At 35.3% G+C, this 17,522-nt stretch overlaps 2 protein-coding genes across 10 annotated transcripts in view; both read left to right on the top strand.

The window, feature by feature from the left end:
* The window catches only part of tmem134 (transmembrane protein 134), a 790,957-nt gene extending 782,935 nt beyond the window's left edge, over window positions 1-8,022 (top strand). For 2 of the 7 annotated variants that reach the window (XR_008152191.1, XR_008152190.1), the window contains exon 9: window positions 7,827-8,022. The gene's annotated coding sequence lies outside the window, so the exon portion shown is untranslated. Of the gene's footprint in view, window positions 1-911 lie in introns of all 7 variants that reach the window. The other 5 variants (XR_008152186.1, XR_008152185.1, XR_008152187.1 and 2 more) reach the window with 4 other exon arrangements.
* Window positions 1-17,522, top strand: part of gpm6ab (glycoprotein M6Ab) — a 56,297-nt gene that overhangs the window by 31,433 nt on the left and 7,342 nt on the right. For all 3 annotated transcript variants that reach the window (XM_052545512.1, XM_052545511.1, XM_052545513.1), the window contains exons 2-4: window positions 14,046-14,238; window positions 15,377-15,533; window positions 16,711-16,864. In XM_052545512.1, coding sequence (XP_052401472.1) covers window positions 14,046-14,238; window positions 15,377-15,533; window positions 16,711-16,864 — 504 coding nt within the window. The remainder of the gene's footprint in view (window positions 1-14,045; window positions 14,239-15,376; window positions 15,534-16,710; window positions 16,865-17,522) is intronic.

Below are 17,522 nucleotides of genomic sequence, written 5' to 3'. Positions count from 1 at the left end.
AAAGCAAGCTGCATCAGAGAGCTGTGCATACTTCTAAAGGAATATCCCAGACTCTTTAAACACTCCTAGAGGCCTCTATGAATTTGATTGTCAGCTGATTTCCACACTGCTTTTTGATCACTAAAAGCACTGATAAGTATTCCACCCATTCTGTGAATTTGAACATTATGATAACTGTATGCATTGTTATCTTTCACATATAATTAATTTGATGTACTGGTAGGTAGTCTTTTAAGTCAAAGGAGTTATGCTTCTTGTCCATGACATCATAAATGCCTCCCTCTGGGTTGCCCCTGGTGCTTGATTTAGTAGTGATGGAGCAATGGAGAGACTTAACAGGGGATAAACACTGCCTGTTCACTGATGTTTTTTGAGTGGGGTTTCGGATTTCAGATATTTGTGGTTAGCAAAGAGCTCACTATCGGACATGCACACACAGCAACAGACTACCCTGTGTAGGTTTTAGAAAAACCCTTTACACCAAGCAATAACTGCAGAAAAAATAAAAAATAAATAATAATAATAATTGAAGGAGTGGATGCCGAGTTGCCATATCCTTCATACCAGAGATGGGACCAAGTCCCCATGTCTGCTTCATACTGATATTATATTATATTATTACATGATTTCTTGTTTGACTATTAATCAAGTTATAGCAAGAGTGAAATGTGTAACCTTATGTGTGCTGTATTTCTTTTCCTCAAGATTAATGTCCACATATTATGTGTGTGTATCCAACCGTAATGATAAGACACTCGCCAGTGCTAGAAAGCCTTGAATTTTAGATAAGTTCTCTGTGTACGTGTGTTAGTATCTGTCTGTACAGGGAGAAGCTCAGACAGTCCCAGGACAAACGATCAACTGCCAGTGTCCAGCATATCAGATATACGTCTTTGGAGAGTTTTATCTAGGTTTTGGAACCAATCAGAATTTTGTTGACATATGTATTGACGCAATTAGTATCCTCTGTCAGGGTATAACTGTGGTTGATTTTGTATTGTACGGGGGGCGGCCTGCGAACTCCTTCGAGAGTGTTGAAGCTGACTTCTGCTGATGAAATTGCAAACTATTTTCTTCAAGTAAAATTATTATTATTAATTGAACTCATCTCTGAGTCCTGGTCTTCATTGCGACATATCTGGTCCTTGGGTTTTAACTGTAAATTCCCCTACAGTTAATGGAGGATCGGCGGGCAATAGTTCTTTGTTGACATCCCTGATCAATCATCAAACCAAGGTAGGAAAGATTTTAGATTTAATATTATTGGTTAGGAACTGTCTGTAAGTGGAGGGGGTCGAGAGAAGGAGGAACGATAGACTCACTCAGACGTGAGGGGGTAGACACCAGCTCCAGGGTGGAGTAAGGTAAATTGGTGTCACAATATACCTGTAAATATGTAACCTTGTGAGTATAAGGGGTACAAGTACACATCGGTAGGTCTTGATATAAGATATTTAGAGATGTGTACAGTTACAGAGGGAACAGGTGCACACCTATAGGTCTTAGAGAGAGACGTAAAAATTTGTTTCTAGGTGTGCACAGTCCAGGGGGGGACAAAAACGCATTCTTAACAGGCATGTGAACCCGTAAAGGGCAGTGCTGGGTCAAGCACCGAGGGACAAGGGACACATAGGGCCGTAAATAGGCAGTGCTGGGTCAAGCACAGAGAGCCAAAAGCACGAGAGGCCATAAAGGGCAGTGCATTTACGGCCGGGTAAGCCAAAGTAGGGGTATGGGAAATCCCGAGAAGAATGTAAGACGCTAGACGGGGGTTCTAGTCGTATCTCGCTCTTCCAACTCTCGATCACCCACCATTACAGACAGGGGCGCCCCGAGCTTAGAAATAGGCCAGATCAGTGGTTAGGGAAAAGAGTATCCAAAATTAGTGTTTAAAAATAAATAGTGTTAATTCATATGTGCACCTATAAAAATATAGGGATATATGCAAAGGGAAAGTATTGATTGATCTGGGATGCCTCAGGAACAACCCCAAAAGAGCTAAAATGTAGTTTTCATGACCCTGATTGGATTGGACCAGTATATGGAAATTCTGGAATATACTTTGCAATTTCATCACGCAGAAGTCAAGTGCTGTTGGTAAGATCGCCGCCTCAATATGTTTTTGGTTTATGATAGAAATATGACTGACAAATTAGGTAACCTGGTCAGCCCTGATAGAAATAATGAAACAGAAGAGAGCAAATGCTGTAAACAGTTTGGCTCTGAAGCTCTGACTTTAAAAATATATATATATTCTCTGAATTCATTTAAAGAATGATCAGTCTGAGCTTTAATTCTGATTGTAATGTTAAAACAAAAACTTGATTGGCTTTAAACTTAGAAAGAACCTGAGAAATAAACATTTATAAATGTATGTGCCGATTTGTTAAAAATAATCCCAGAAGTAACTGAGTGATGATTTAATCTGATTCTCTGTGCATAGAAGGTTTAAATGACAAAGAATGATATCATAAGACCTGTTCCAGTTCCTATATAATTGTTGAAAGTCCTGACAAGGAATACTGAACAGAATTCTGGGTTAGTGAAAAAAAAAAAAAAAAAAAAAAAAAAAAAACTGTAGGCACACAAATTGGCAGTGGCATTTTGGAAAAACTTAGAAGCTTATGTTTTGTTAGAAAAGATAAAATTACTTTGACTACAATGAAGCCGTTGTTTTATCTCATGCTGGCCCCCACCATGACTCTGGCTTAAGCTTTGAAAGTACCAGAGACATGTTCTGAGTAAAAAAAAAAAAAATGTAATTCCTATATTTACTAATGTTTGGCCAAAAGAGTAATTTTATTGTTGGATTGCAAAATTGTAGTCACGCAGCATCATAAAAAAAGAAAAAAGAAGAGAAAAGAAAATTATTTTTTGTTTATGAAATGATAAAGTTGTAAACAAGTAACATAAACGGGGGTTTCAAAGTAACTTTGAAGACAGCATGCTAGCAAGACCCAAAGTAATATACCTGGGTCAGATAACCTCTGACAGATTTAAAACCAATGTTGAAATTCAGAAGCCATGGCCAGAATTAAGTGAATGGATAAATACAAGTTGATGTAAAAGTAATGACAATGACTGCAAAGAACTTTGAGAAACATTTGAGTTGCGAAAATAAAGTAAAAATACAAATATAAAGATGTTTATTTTTAAAATGCATATAATTTCTGACAAGTTTTAAACTGGGCTAGAGTAAAATGATAGTACGATGAAATTATGTTAAAAATGAATGAAAATGCATTGTTACGAGTCCTGAATCCCTCAGAGTTCTCTCTCTCTCATTCAAAGTAAGCTAAAATGCCGTTATCTGAGCTTATGTTTAAGTGATAAGATATTTATAGTACAGCACAGTGTTTCAGTCAAATCATAGGCAGAGATGCTAAAGGACATGCTAAAAAGAGTTCAGATTTAATGCATTAAGAGGGCAATTGGTAGTTAAATGTTCAACTGCCCAATGCATGTAAGAAATAAGAGATTATAAAAATAATGAATAACAATTTAGGAGCAATTGTTGAAGAGACATGAGGTCTTTAAAATCATAATACAGACCCTGAGCTATAGATGTAATAATTTTGAATAGTTAAACAGTTGTATTGCTATTTGTTCTATGACCAGTAACTTATCTGTCTTATTTTTAGTCTCCACCATCAAACAGGGCCTGATGGCTGCAGCTACAGAAGCAACAGAAAATTGCAATGAATGGACGGGTGTGAAAAATAAATTCACTGACTAATCTCAGCATGATAGTTTGGAGGTATCCAATTGAGTTTAGCGATTAAATATTAGTTTGATTAACCTTTTTCAATGTTTTAACACTAGTAGGTGCTGTCAATGGCTCTCATGGTTCTTGAGTGCACCTTTCCTAAGCTGCAGGAAATACTGGATTCTGGAAGAAGACTGTCGAGGATGTTGCAACGGGAAAGAGTGGTTACCAGTGTGCATGAGGTGATTTCTCAATGACGGGTAAGATCCTCTTCTGGCCAATAGGGGACAACCTAAGGCAGGGGGTCACCGCCACTGGGCACCTGCCCTGAAGGGAGGTGTTATATGTGAGATGGTAGTGGAGTTGAGCGGATGCTTGATAGGCCTAGAGCATCATTAAGAGGGGAACTGTATAAAGTACAGCAATCTGCCTCAAAATGTGAGCTCCTCCAGACCTGATCACCAGCAACCGCATTCCTTGACTGATTGTTGTGACAAGCGTCCACAACTTGATGCAACTATGCCAGTGGATCACACCCTGAGGACAAGGAGCTTATTTATAAAAAGTTAATGGCAATGGGCTTTCAAGAACCATCTGAGACCATGTGATGACAGCCATTATTTTGAGACAAAAATTTCTTATGAGGCTAAAATGATATTGAACTAATATGTCTATATCATAGTCTTTACTCATGCAGGTCATTAGGCATGACACAAAATGATAAGATATGGTGGTGGCTAAAAATGAAGACTGCTTCTGCTTAATCAAGAGATGGTGTAGATAACAAAGGTTAAGGGAATTAAGCATGTAAGGTAAAAATAATTTTAAAGAAATGTTCCTAGCATTATGTATTTTAAACAGTTTAAACTGAGATTTTAGATCTAGAAACTTTGACATTTTTAACTTATTTGAATAATTTAGGGTTATATGTTGTAATGAATTTTATATTATAGTCTAAGTTAAAGTTTGGCAAAAATTGTCAAAATAAATAAATAAATAATATTTTGCACAGTAAGAGAGAGAGAGAGAGAGAGAGTGCTTGAGTGGAGGCAGGGATAGTGCTCTTCTTCTATTATTGGCCTGCTAAGAAAGAGTAACCAAAACAGAGCAATAATTTTAAGACCAAAACAACCCAGCTGATTTTTCTCAAAATAAAAATCATTAATGAACAGGCAAACTTTGAGATTAGATAAGAGATTAGGTACAAACTTGGTAAAATGCACAGACAATGTTTGAGTTTAAATCCTTCCGATTTAATACCAAAAGGAAAACCTTAAATATGAGCTGTTAAAATATAAATGTGTTAAGTATGTGCATGCACGAGGATGGCTATATATATATATTATTGGGGGACAATTCTGTTCCTGTTTTGTTTCAATTGAGTCACTAACCTCTGGAATGAGTGTTTTATCATTACAGATGTGTTGAGTGAAATTACTTTACAGAAGTCGGTAATTCTGAGTGAAACTAATGAAAAGACAATGCCGAACATGGGACGAGCTTTAAGTGGATTGGTTATCCAGCTCTGTCTGCTACTGGTAATAATGACTTGTTTTGTCTTTTATAATACTGATTTAAATCACTCTCTGGATTAATATGTTAAAGAGTGTTTATATGATTGGATTTGTGAAATTTAAGTTTGCCGTCCAAAATGGGTTTAAAATCCATGTCTAAATTTAAATGAGGGTCTAAATTTTAACAAGTTAACACTTTGTTGTTTGAATGGTGAAGGTAAATATTTTAGACTTGACGGCAGAAAAACAGTGACAGATTGGCTACGTCACTAACCAAATTATCCAGAGAGCACCCTCACATAAAGAAGCCTGGTGGGAAAACAAAGGAGTGAATCCTGCTTGTGTAATATAGTGCAAAAGCTTTATGTAGTGGTTTATGTAGAACAGAGATAAGTTGAACAAAAACGTGTGGATAGCCCCTTAATGGAGCAAATCCATAACAAGAGGTTTGAATTAATTGAAATAGCACAGCAAAAAAAAAAAAAAAAAAAAATAATAATAATACATTTTGTTTGAACAAAACAATTGTAATAGGCTCTATGGAGCTGCTTATGAACACCTGTCAGGTCAAATCAAATTAATATTGTGAACACTGACAGGGCTTTTTGATAATGTATACTGTTTCAATACAGATTTACAGAAACTGAGGATGTCTCTTTAATAAATATTTGGGCATTTAGAACTAAGTAATAGTATTGTTCATTTAGTAATAGTATTGGGAAATCTGTGTGCTCTTTTTCAGTTTATAATAATTTTGAGTAAATAAATATCACTGCCAAATGACAAACATGAATGAGGGTTTTAAAGACATTGATCACGTAGCTGATGTGTAAGCATTTCTAACTGACAAAACAGTGAGAACTAAATTGACTTAATACGAGGTATTGAGGATTTGCTTCTGAATGTGTCATTAATATAATCTGAGTACAGTAATATGGTATGATAATTGACAAGACTTACATTAAAAAAAAAAAAAAAAAAAAAGGGGTAATAATAAGGCAATGAGTATGGTTAACAGTAATGTCCTGGTATAAAATACATGCATGACAATAAGTGGATAGGTTAGTTGTATTTTTGAAGTTAGACACTTCGATACTTAAAATGTAATTTTGATCAAATGTTGTTAACAATGACAAGTTTGGGTTAATGGTTAATGTATGTGTAAGCAGCATGTGAACTATGATGACTGCAAATGGATTCGTGGTGAAAGTAAAACTTAATAAAAGGGCTATTAAGTAATAAACTAGGAACTGCTCTAGGTTTTCGAGGAAATAATGATTATGATTATGATTATTTTTATTTTTTTAAGATGGCTCAATATTGATCTTACTTATTTTTGGTTTGTTTATTTTTGTGTTTTTAACACCAAGTTTGGAATGAAAGGGTAAAATAGATAATCAATCTCTATAATTGTACCATTGATGGGGAAAATTATAGATTTTCATAAAATAAGGGTATCTTTACTGGGATTTAGGTTATAAGCAATGTCTATATTTGGTATCTGTGAGGTGACTGAGGGTCTGACATATGTCAGGAATGCAATAACAGTGGTTATTCATTTAGCCCGGCTTCCAGAGAATAATATATATACGTTTATTGTAATTAGTTTATTTTAAGATATGACCAAATTAACTAAAATTCATCATAGTTGTATAAAACATGCTAAAAGAAAACAAATAAGGCAAATATCCTTCTTAAGGGTTAAAAAAAAAAAAAATGAATTGGTTATAGTGTATGCGGTTTTCTTTAATGATTTGTTAAATCTGGTTAATGAATATGCAGATTTAGTCTTAAGGCTGTTGGATAAATGTTTTGTTTTAGAGGGTAAGTGTGAAGTAGCTGTAGTAGGAAGAGAGGTATTTACAAAGATATGTTGATGAAAGTATATATGGATGGAGGACACTTTTCCAGGTAGAGGGACACACAGAATAATTCACTGGAAAAGACATTATGTGAAGAAAGACTAGTGCAAGTGCCGATATTGTGGGATTAAGTAAGTAGATGAATGTATATGGGAAGTAAGAATGATTATGGGAAGTATTTTGTACAAAATAATGTGTTTATTACTAGAAATGTCAGCCAGTACCAGAGATCTTAAGTATATGCACCTGCTTAAGTTGACCAACAGCCTGCATTCTTAGCATGCATCACAACTACACCTGACCTCATTTATTAGACCAGATGTGGGGTATTAGACCCCACATTGATCTAAAACGGGGGACTGAAGGAGTGGATGCCGAGTTGCCATATCCTTCATACCAGAGATGGGACCAAGTCCCCATGTCTGCTTCATACTGATATTATATTATATTATTACATGATTTCTTGTTTGACTATTAATCAAGTTATAGCAAGAGTGAAATGTGTAACCTTATGTGTGCTGTATTTCTTTTCCTCAAGATTAATGTCCACATATTATGTGTGTGTATCCAACCGTAATGATAAGACACTCGCCAGTGCTAGAAAGCCTTGAATTTTAGATAAGTTCTCTGTGTACGTGTGTTAGTATCTGTCTGTACAGGGAGAAGCTCAGACAGTCCCAGGACAAACGATCAACTGCCAGTGTCCAGCATATCAGATATACGTCTTTGGAGAGTTTTATCTAGGTTTTGGAACCAATCAGAATTTTGTTGACATATGTATTGACGCAATTAGTATCCTCTGTCAGGGTATAACTGTGGTTGATTTTGTATTGTACGGGGGGCGGCCTGCGAACTCCTTCGAGAGTGTTGAAGCTGACTTCTGCTGATGAAATTGCAAACTATTTTCTTCAAGTAAAATTATTATTATTAATTGAACTCATCTCTGAGTCCTGGTCTTCATTGCGACATATCTGGTCCTTGGGTTTTAACTGTAAATTCCCCTACATAATAAAAAAAAACACTTTTTAACCGCTGATGTCTATAAGTGAGACAATATTTTTTTATTTTGCCCAATTATTTATACTATTCATACATACAATGATTTGAATAGACCTCTTCTGGGATGAGCAGTTTGTGTTTTATGAATTAAACAATTTTGAATTAAAATGTTGGTTTGGCATCTTTTTATGATTATTTCATAGGAAAAATAAATATTTGAAAAGATTAAATTATTTAATTTAATTTAATTATATAAATTATTTAATAAAAAAATGTATAAAAACTTTACTGATATTGAAGAAGTATTTCAATAACTACAAAACAAACTGTTTTTATCTTGAAAAAAATATATTTTAAAACTTTTTATGTGACTAAAATATTATTACATAATTCTTTTTTTTAAATTGTAAGGTTTTTCAAAACCATATACCCATCATGAAGACTACTACAATACACATTTCCTTACACGATACTTTTTTTTTTTTTTTTTTTACTTTATCATGGACACTGTATTTTTCACAAGCTGTGTTTCCTTTAACATATTTATTTTTATGCAAATTTTGGGATACTGCATAAAGAATGCTGGATAGAAATGCCAAGGTGCACATAAAAAATAAAACATTGGTATAAACTATGATAGAGAAACACATGAAGTGAATACATTTCTTAATGCTCAACAAGAATTGTGTAGAAACATATGTAATTGAATAACTGGGCTAACTAGTTAACCAATCTCATTTTACACTATCTCAAATGTTGTTTTTAATCAGTCTAAAAAGCCTGAGCTGAAATCTGTCATCAGAATGATTTGGTATAATAACCTCCTATAATTCTCTCACATAGCTGCCTTTATTACGATTCGTCTGTTTGCTCGAAGTAATTTTTTATTTTTTATTTTTTTTTATTAATACTCTTGTGCCAGTTTCACAGGAATGGATAAGTTTGTAGTCTTGAATGTATGGGATGGAAAATGTGCTTTATTCGCTTCATATGTTTTATGAATTATTCTAATTTTAAGTTAAAGTTAATTTCACAGGCTCAGATAGACACATAGCCATTATTGGTCCAAATTTCTGATCTTTTAAAATAATGTTCTGTGAGAAGCTGTAATTTCTTACAAAGCTGCCATGGTGGTTCTTTGTTTCTAAGTGTTGTCTTTTCTATTCCATCAAACCTTCTAATGCCTCTCCAACAGAGCAAATTGCCTCAAACAAGAGATTGAACACAATGCAGTCCGTCAAACACACACTCCACTCAAAGTAAAATCTAAATCATGATTATGGAAGATAAATTATGAATGTTCTGTGCTGAGTGGCTCATACAAACATGCAATACATGTCAACATTGACTTACTGCACTTGCATCTGCCTGATGGTGCTGGAGTTCTCATTTACACAGATGTGATGCATCAGCTCCTCCATCTGTCTCTCTCTCTGGTTGATCTGGGGCCATTCAACATGCCATTAGCTGCATGCTGGGGAACTGCTTCACATTCCGGTCAGGCTGGCAGCTGGCTGCGGCTAACAGAGCCTTTCGGAGTCCTGCATCTGTGGAGCTGTTTTGTTTAATATTTGAGTTAGGGAGAGGGTGTTGTAAAGCATTACAACATATACAACATTCTTAGAAACAACTAAACCTGATATTTTGTGGGTTAAAGAAAGGGAGAGGTGTATTATAATCTGTCTGCTGTCAGGAGAGGTGCTGTGCATCAGTGGCAGGAGTTATATTACGCTTTTCAGTCGATCTGTCCATTCATTGCAGCTCAAGATTTGCAACACTGTATTGTGGTTCCATTATGATTAGCTCATAAATAGTATGAAAACTGTTTAAAATACATAAAATGCTTATATTAATGCTTATTAACCAATTTGTAATTCTCATCAGGGGAGTAGTTTTTCTTCAGTGTGAATTTGCAGTCTCTGAATATCCTTTGATACACAAGCTATGTCTTTGGTAGATGGGCAGATCCTGCACCTCTTCCGGCTGAAGGTCTGGAATCCTTGGCCACGAGGCCATTTGACTGACATGTCAAACAACCAATCACAGTTCGTTTCATTCAGCGCCACATTTTGGGGCATGAAAATATTGCCACAATAACAGTGTGTAAAACTCTCCATATTTTAAGGATTCTGTGCTGCGAACATTAAATATTTGACATGCTTTTGAGAATCCAACGTTTAGTTGATCCTGATAAGCGCTCACTGTCACTGTTGTAAACATGACGGCTTTCTTCTTTCGTGAGACACACATCTTCCGGAACCAAGTTCTTTATAATTGCTTGTATAACTTAAATGAAGTTGAAATAGGATAAATATTTTAATGAGATAAAGTAATGTAAAAACACTGACTATATAATTTTCTTTTTTACAATGTTGGCTGTAGTGCAGTTTTAAAAGGTGACAAAAATTGGATGTAAATTGAATATATTTTATAATTGCATAATTTTTCTTCATCAGTTTTGATAGTGTTTTTGTGGGCTTTTGAGATTTGATCTGCTTCTCCATTATGTTATATGCAAAAATATAGTAATTTGTTGGTATTTTATAGGATAAGGATTTTTATAAGACAGTGTTCTTTTCCAGTGAATAACAACAGGGCAAATATCCAGTTCCTTCTTAGAAGCCGTTGGTGTGTTTAATTTAAACTCCCGCATATGAAATATAAGCATTCTAAGATTGTTTCTATTTGGAACATCGACTGGAGGTCCAAGATGCTTTCCCAAACCTCAATGTGAGTATACAAATTTAAAAAGAAGTGACTCTTAATAATCTTTCACATCCGCCCTGTTGTTATCCTGATAGATGTGGCACAATCACTCCTCTGACAGTGGATTAAAGACACTGGACAGAGAGGAAATGAGACAGGTGTTCCAGTTGTTAACCTACATTACTCCAGCAGTGCTGCACCAGGATGATACAACGAGTCGTCTGGAATGGAAGTGTGGTGATTATTTTTGGGTTACACCATTTTTCCTCATCAGCTTTGATGGCCTTTCTAATGTGCTTTGGAGGTTTGGGCTGCTCTTCCGTTTCATTTCATTTGAAATAAATTTAATCTGTTTGTATTTTCAAATTAAATGCTTGGATATTACGTTTCATTTATAGTATAATTATATTAACCCATTTAAAAAATTAAATCAGACTGAAATTTAATTTGAAACTAAATGATACCACACAAATGTTTTTATACAGTAAAATATATATACAGTATATGTATGAATGATTAAACAAATGATGCAATATTTTATATTATTATTATCATAATCATATACTGAAGAAGTATAATAACTGTTGGACTAAACATAAGAAAGGCTAAGGAAAGAACGGAGATGATCATTTTAATGGTTTCTGGTTCTGATCTCTTGGACAAGGTGGACAAGCAGTCAAATAGTAGTATTAGCTTATATACTACCAAGCAGGAAGCAATTCATCTGTGAGAGAGACAAGCTTCTTCAGGCCTACTATAAATTGCTAACCACCTCTCTCAACCTTAACATAGTCAATATAGTCTTTCTCCATTAATGTTCCTGTGAAAGTGCTTGCTAATTCTACCAGGTCTGTTTTAGTGCTTCATTTATTATTTGTGATGTTATTTTTTCAGTCAGTGGTGTCACATAATGACAAGTAACATGACTAAAATTTAGCTAAATCTATTAAATCTTTTACTGAATTTGTCAGGATCATAGATTATTTTACTAGTAAGAAAAAGAGACACCAAATAATTGTACAATAATATCGGCTTATTTTTCCAGTAAGTTTAATATTATTGCAACCCTATTGTTTCTCTTTTATTATTTCATAATACACACAGCAAACCTATGGGTTCATGCCCCCACTGCGCCCTTTTATTTCCCTTTGCTGTATATATAATGAAAATCAGTATTATATCTGAGGATTTTGAGCACATCTGATTTACCCCAAACACACAACCCTGTTCCATTCTTATAACTGAATGCACTTACAATTGCAGACAATAGCTTGCAGACTTCCCTCCTGATGTATATATACTGATACATAAAAAAAAAAAAACTCTCCACAGATTTTGAATGTGAAATAACAATGAAAGAACCAGACTTTTTGTTTGTTCATCAAGGCCAGAGAGATGATTTTAGCCTTTTTGTGAACAATAGTTTCTGAAGGAGGTTGAATCAAGCGTACATCTAGCGATATTCCTACCTATGCCAATATTATAGATTTCCTGACGGTACATATGGCATGAGAGGGATGCAATTGACGAGCCAGGTTTAGGCTTGTGTTTTCCACTGACAGTCTGAGTATTGATCTCGTGTCTCTTCTCACTGAGATCAAAGAACAGGCTTTGGCTTCCTCATTAATCTGTTTCAGCACTCCCAAGACTGACTGCATCTTAAGTACACCATAGGGATGCTGTTTGGTACTGTTTATTGGCATGATAAATATGTAATGTGTCTCTCCTCTCCACTCCCAAATATCAGAGTCAATCTGCCTGAAATGAGGTGCATTCACTCTTGGAAATGGGGATCCCAGAAATAGCAAAAACCTTGAAGACCTTAATGACATAGACTTTTCCGTCAACTTTGAAAGAAAATATGCCACTGTATTAGTGATGCTAATGGTTTCGTGTAAATTACTATAAGATGCAAAAGGGACATTACAGGTACAATACCATTCAAAAGTTTAATTTTGAAATAAGTCTCATTTCCACCAAGACTTCTTTCAATATATAAACAAATAAAACTATTACTGACCCAAGCACAGACTGCAGACTTTATAGTGTTCTTATAATTTTTTTCATTATTATTATTTTTTGTTTGTTTTAATTCAGCTTTACTTCTTTCATGTGTGAACTGAAAATAAAACAATATGAGAAGTCAACGCATATGAACTGTTTGAGCACTGACTGAAACAGTACTAATGCACCGTGTGTTTAATAAATAAATATCGTTATAATTATTTAATCAGTGCATTACTAAAAATCAGTCAGGCTTACATAATGTGTGTTTTGATGCAGTAGCGCTTGCCTGCGCTCCAGAGCATTTATACTGTGTTCAGAGCTGCAGGCTCTTCTCAAGGTGTAATGGAGGTGTAAGTCTGTTTCCCCTGCAACAGCTGGGTCAGTGCTGTAAAATACACATTATCCACACTCCTGTAAACAGCAGGTTCTGGGGCGCAGCTAAGGAGTGAGGAGAAAGCAGATACAATACCATTGCATCAGCTCAGATGGGATGTAAGCTCAAGAACCATGAGCGTTCAGCTTTAGATGTATCATCCGTATTAAGTTTTTGCTGCAGGGCTTAAGAGGTTGTGCTGTGAACATTTAGCCTGCTTGACTTACTGAGTTCAACAATAAGAACTCTTACTTTTCTTCTAAGTTTATATATACTAGTGAATATCCTCTAAAGACCTGCTCTTTATGTTTTCCTGCACTGTTGGGCTTTGTTTATAATAACCCATAAATCATTGTTGCGCCATTCTGCAGAATAGCTGCCACTAGTGCCATTCTCTACTTGCAATTTTGCAATCAATATTGTTTGTGTGCTGTTGAATTGTATCCATGAATCTCTCAGCTGCGGCAGTTATGATTGGTTGGAGTCACAGTAAACTTCCTCTCCTGTGACATGTGTGGGAATGAATGTTCTCTTGGACTGTGCAAATAGAATTTGCTTTGCACTTTCATCCAGTGAAACTGTTACTGCTCTGAGTTAGGTAATGGACTGACAGGAGTGTAATTCAGAATATCCATCTGTTATACATAAACCATCCAGCTTTGAATATATGTAGTATTTGCTGTTTATAACCCATAAAAAAGAATTATGCTTTTGCAGTAAATTGATTTGATTTGATTTGATCTACATGATTTGTATTTCTTTGGAAGTTCTACACCTGCATTTATCAACATCATTGGCAAATATGGAGAGCAATGCAATGCTATTGTTGTTATACACACTTATAGCAGTTATGGACTGACTGTTACTCTTATTCCCAGGGTGCTCTGAATGCTGCCTCAAATGCTTGAGTGGGATTCCCTATGCCTCTCTGATCGCGACCATCCTGCTGTACGCCGGGGTGGCACTCTTCTGCGGCTGTGGTCATGAGGCTCTCTCTGGAACCGTCACCATCCTCCAGACCTATTTCGATGTTGTCCGGTCGCCTGTTGATGCCCTGGATGTCTTTACCATGTGAGTGTCACAATACCAAAGTCATAATAAAAAAAAGGTCGTACAGTCAGGCTGTGCTCTGTGTTGAGCCCAATGTATGCCCCGTTTTAATAGCGACCTACTGCAAAAGTACTGCACATGAATCTAATTCAGTTTCTGTCACCCGTTCTTAATAATGAAATGCTATTTGAAACATGTTCAAAAATGACTGGCATACAAAAATTGCTTATAAATTACTTGCTATGCTATATTATTACCAAATGTCGGATTCAGTCATTTTATCAGCATTTCCTGTTGATAAATATTACTTTTCTTTCAATTAGCACACATTTTGAATTTTTGTTGGAAGTAATTGATTTTATTGTAGGCCTCATTTTATCTGAGCTTATGCACCTGGGTTCCAGAGGTACATCATGAGAGATTTACAAGCAATTCTTAGAAGGCTGGTTGTTTTTGAATGGTAACATGAAATTATGTGAAGGATTTTCAGCACAGCACAAGGATTTGTTAATAGGGACAATACAGGGTTATTCCTATCTGAAATATCTAGAATGTCTAAAGAAATGCACTTTATAATTATTATAATTGAAACAAAATTGAATTCATTGAACCTTGTGTTTACATAATTCAGCCTTATAGGAAGTGGAGACTGAGGGGAGTTTCTGCGACAGGTGTTATTTGGAAATACATTTTCCCACACACATATTTCTAAAGAACAGTGACACACACAGAAACACAAGATCTAGCATGTTAGGTTTTGGAATCTGTCCCATTTAGAGAATTAAGTGTTCTGAAATCGCACCAGATCAGCCAAGCACACCTGCTCACCGGAACTCTACTGGTGGGAAGGAGAGCAGGATGGGGGAGAGAACGAAAGAAATGAGTGGGTAAAGGAAGGAATAGTGGAAGTGTAGCAGCATTTTTTTTTCAGCCATTTTATCTTATTTTACCAAATGCTTTGATATAAGGCTTTGAAATTATAAAATGAGACTGTATAATTGAATTTAATCTACACACAAAATTAAGTGGATTAAGGCTTCACAAAATACTTTGACACCAGGATACTCCGTTATCTTATTGAATTTCCATTGTGAGCAAGATAAGCACAGACACTCTTTGCACATGGAAATTACTAATTATTCTTGTTTTGCTTCCTCAGGATTGACATCTTTAAGTATGTGATCTATGGAGTGGCAGCAGCCTTTTTTGTCTATGGTATTCTGCTGATGGTGGAGGGATTTTTCACCACTGGGGCCATTCGGGATCTCTATGGGGACTTTAAGATCACCACCTGTGGGCGCTGTGTCAGTGCTTGGGTAAGATCAACCACCCATCTGAAAGAACTGATGCACAAGCAGGAGAACATGTTTAGTAATATGATGCAAAAAGCAATGATCTTAAAATTAGGCCCATCGCATTATATTATATTAAATTATATCTACTATGTATGATTTTTTTAGTTTGGCTTGTTTAAAAAAACAACATGTTTGCACTTAAAGAAATCACAAACTTCAAGTTAAAGGGATAGTTTACCCAAAAATGAAAATGCTGTCATTAATTACATAGTATCGTTCCAAAACCTTAACTTTGTTCATCTTATGAACAAAAATTATGATATTTTTGATGAAATCTTGATGAGAGCTTTCTGTTCCTGCATAGACGTTCATGTGACATCAAACAAAAATGACTACTTTATGAAATAAATACTTCTCTTCTGTGTCTGTCTTTGACGCATGTACACAAGATGCATACTTGTGATGTTGCTGATGCAGGAGCTTTATAAAATTTAAGACTAAACCACTGATGTCACATGGACTATTTTATTGATGTCTTTGCTACCTTTCTTGGGCTTGAAAGTGTCATTTGTGTTACTGTCTATGCAGGGTCAGAAAGCACTCAGATTTCATTAAAAATATCTTAATTGATGTTCTTACGGGTTTGGAATGACATGAGGTTGAGTAATCAGTGACAGATTCTGGGTGAACTATCCCTTTAAATGAGGGATCAAAACATTTTTAGAGTAGAACATAAGGATTTTTATTGAATTAGGGAAAAAAAAGCTGTGTGATATGATCTAATTCTAGTATTACAAAATGGCTGATAAGGTCACTACTGTATCATGCATTCCTAATTTATGAATTACTAAAGTTTACATAGCCAAGTTTACATAGCCAAGTTAAGACTGCTCTGTGCTAGCTTAGAATTCAAAATGCAGCATTAAAGACAACTAAATTATCCCTGCTTTGACCCACTTTAGCCCTAGTACCAAAGTACATAGTTGTAATTACTATGTATGCATTTATGCCGCCTCTGAGCAGCATTATATAATCTATGTAAAGACACTTCCCTTCATAAGAACTTCTATGCCACATTTGTAGTATAAATTTGGCATAACTATAGGCTACTTATATTTAGTTTATTCCATATGGTATAGTGTGGGAATACTTGAAAGTTATCAAGAAACACATACATATCTCTTTCTCTCTTCCTCAGTTCATCATGCTTACTTATATCTTCATGCTGGCTTGGCTAGGAGTAACAGCCTTCAGCTCCCTGCCAGTCTTCATGTATTTCAACATCTGGAACACCTGTCAGAACACCACACTGGTGGAAAGTTCCAGCCTTTGCTTCGACCTGCGTCAGTTTGGTTAGTAGCTCATCTAAGGAGACATTTTCAATAATTTCTCATGTTCTATGCATACTGGTGTAAACAAAATACTTAGCCAGGAAAATAAAATATGGATCTATGGATAGGAATGCTGCCTAGGAGTTTCTAGTCTAGATTAAAGTGCATCTGGATTACTAAATGCATTTATAAGTCATCAGTGAATGCCAAGTCTAGTTGGCTGTAGGGCTGGCTAAGATTATTTAAAACAACTTAGATGTTTTATTTTGCAGTTTATTGGATTTTTTAGTGCAGAAATTACTGAATGTAACAGGCTGCATATATTAAACATCCAAAAGCAGAGAATAATGAAAAATAACTAATTTATCATGAAAACCTTTTTTTTTTTGTGTAACAGCTAAATGGCAGAATGCATATATAAACTCTATTAAGATATCATTAAACACTCGTTACATATTACAAAACACCATGGTGGATCATAACAGCTGGAAGCACAATTATGGCATTAAAATATAAAAAGGTGCTCACAGTGTGTGTGTGTGTGTTCACTGCTCTGTGTGTGTGCACTTCGGATGGGTTAAATGCAGAGCACAAATTCTGAGTATGGGTCACCATACTTGGCTGAATGTCACTTCACTTTCACTTTTTCACTTTCACTTGATCTTATAGAATAGATCTG

The sequence above is a fragment of the Carassius gibelio genome, chromosome B1 (assembly GCF_023724105.1).
Source record: "Carassius gibelio isolate Cgi1373 ecotype wild population from Czech Republic chromosome B1, carGib1.2-hapl.c, whole genome shotgun sequence".
NCBI classification, from domain to species: Eukaryota; Metazoa; Chordata; class Actinopteri; order Cypriniformes; family Cyprinidae; genus Carassius; species Carassius gibelio.
Note: the sequence above shows the minus strand (reverse complement) of the source record. Positions and strands in the feature narration are given on the sequence as shown.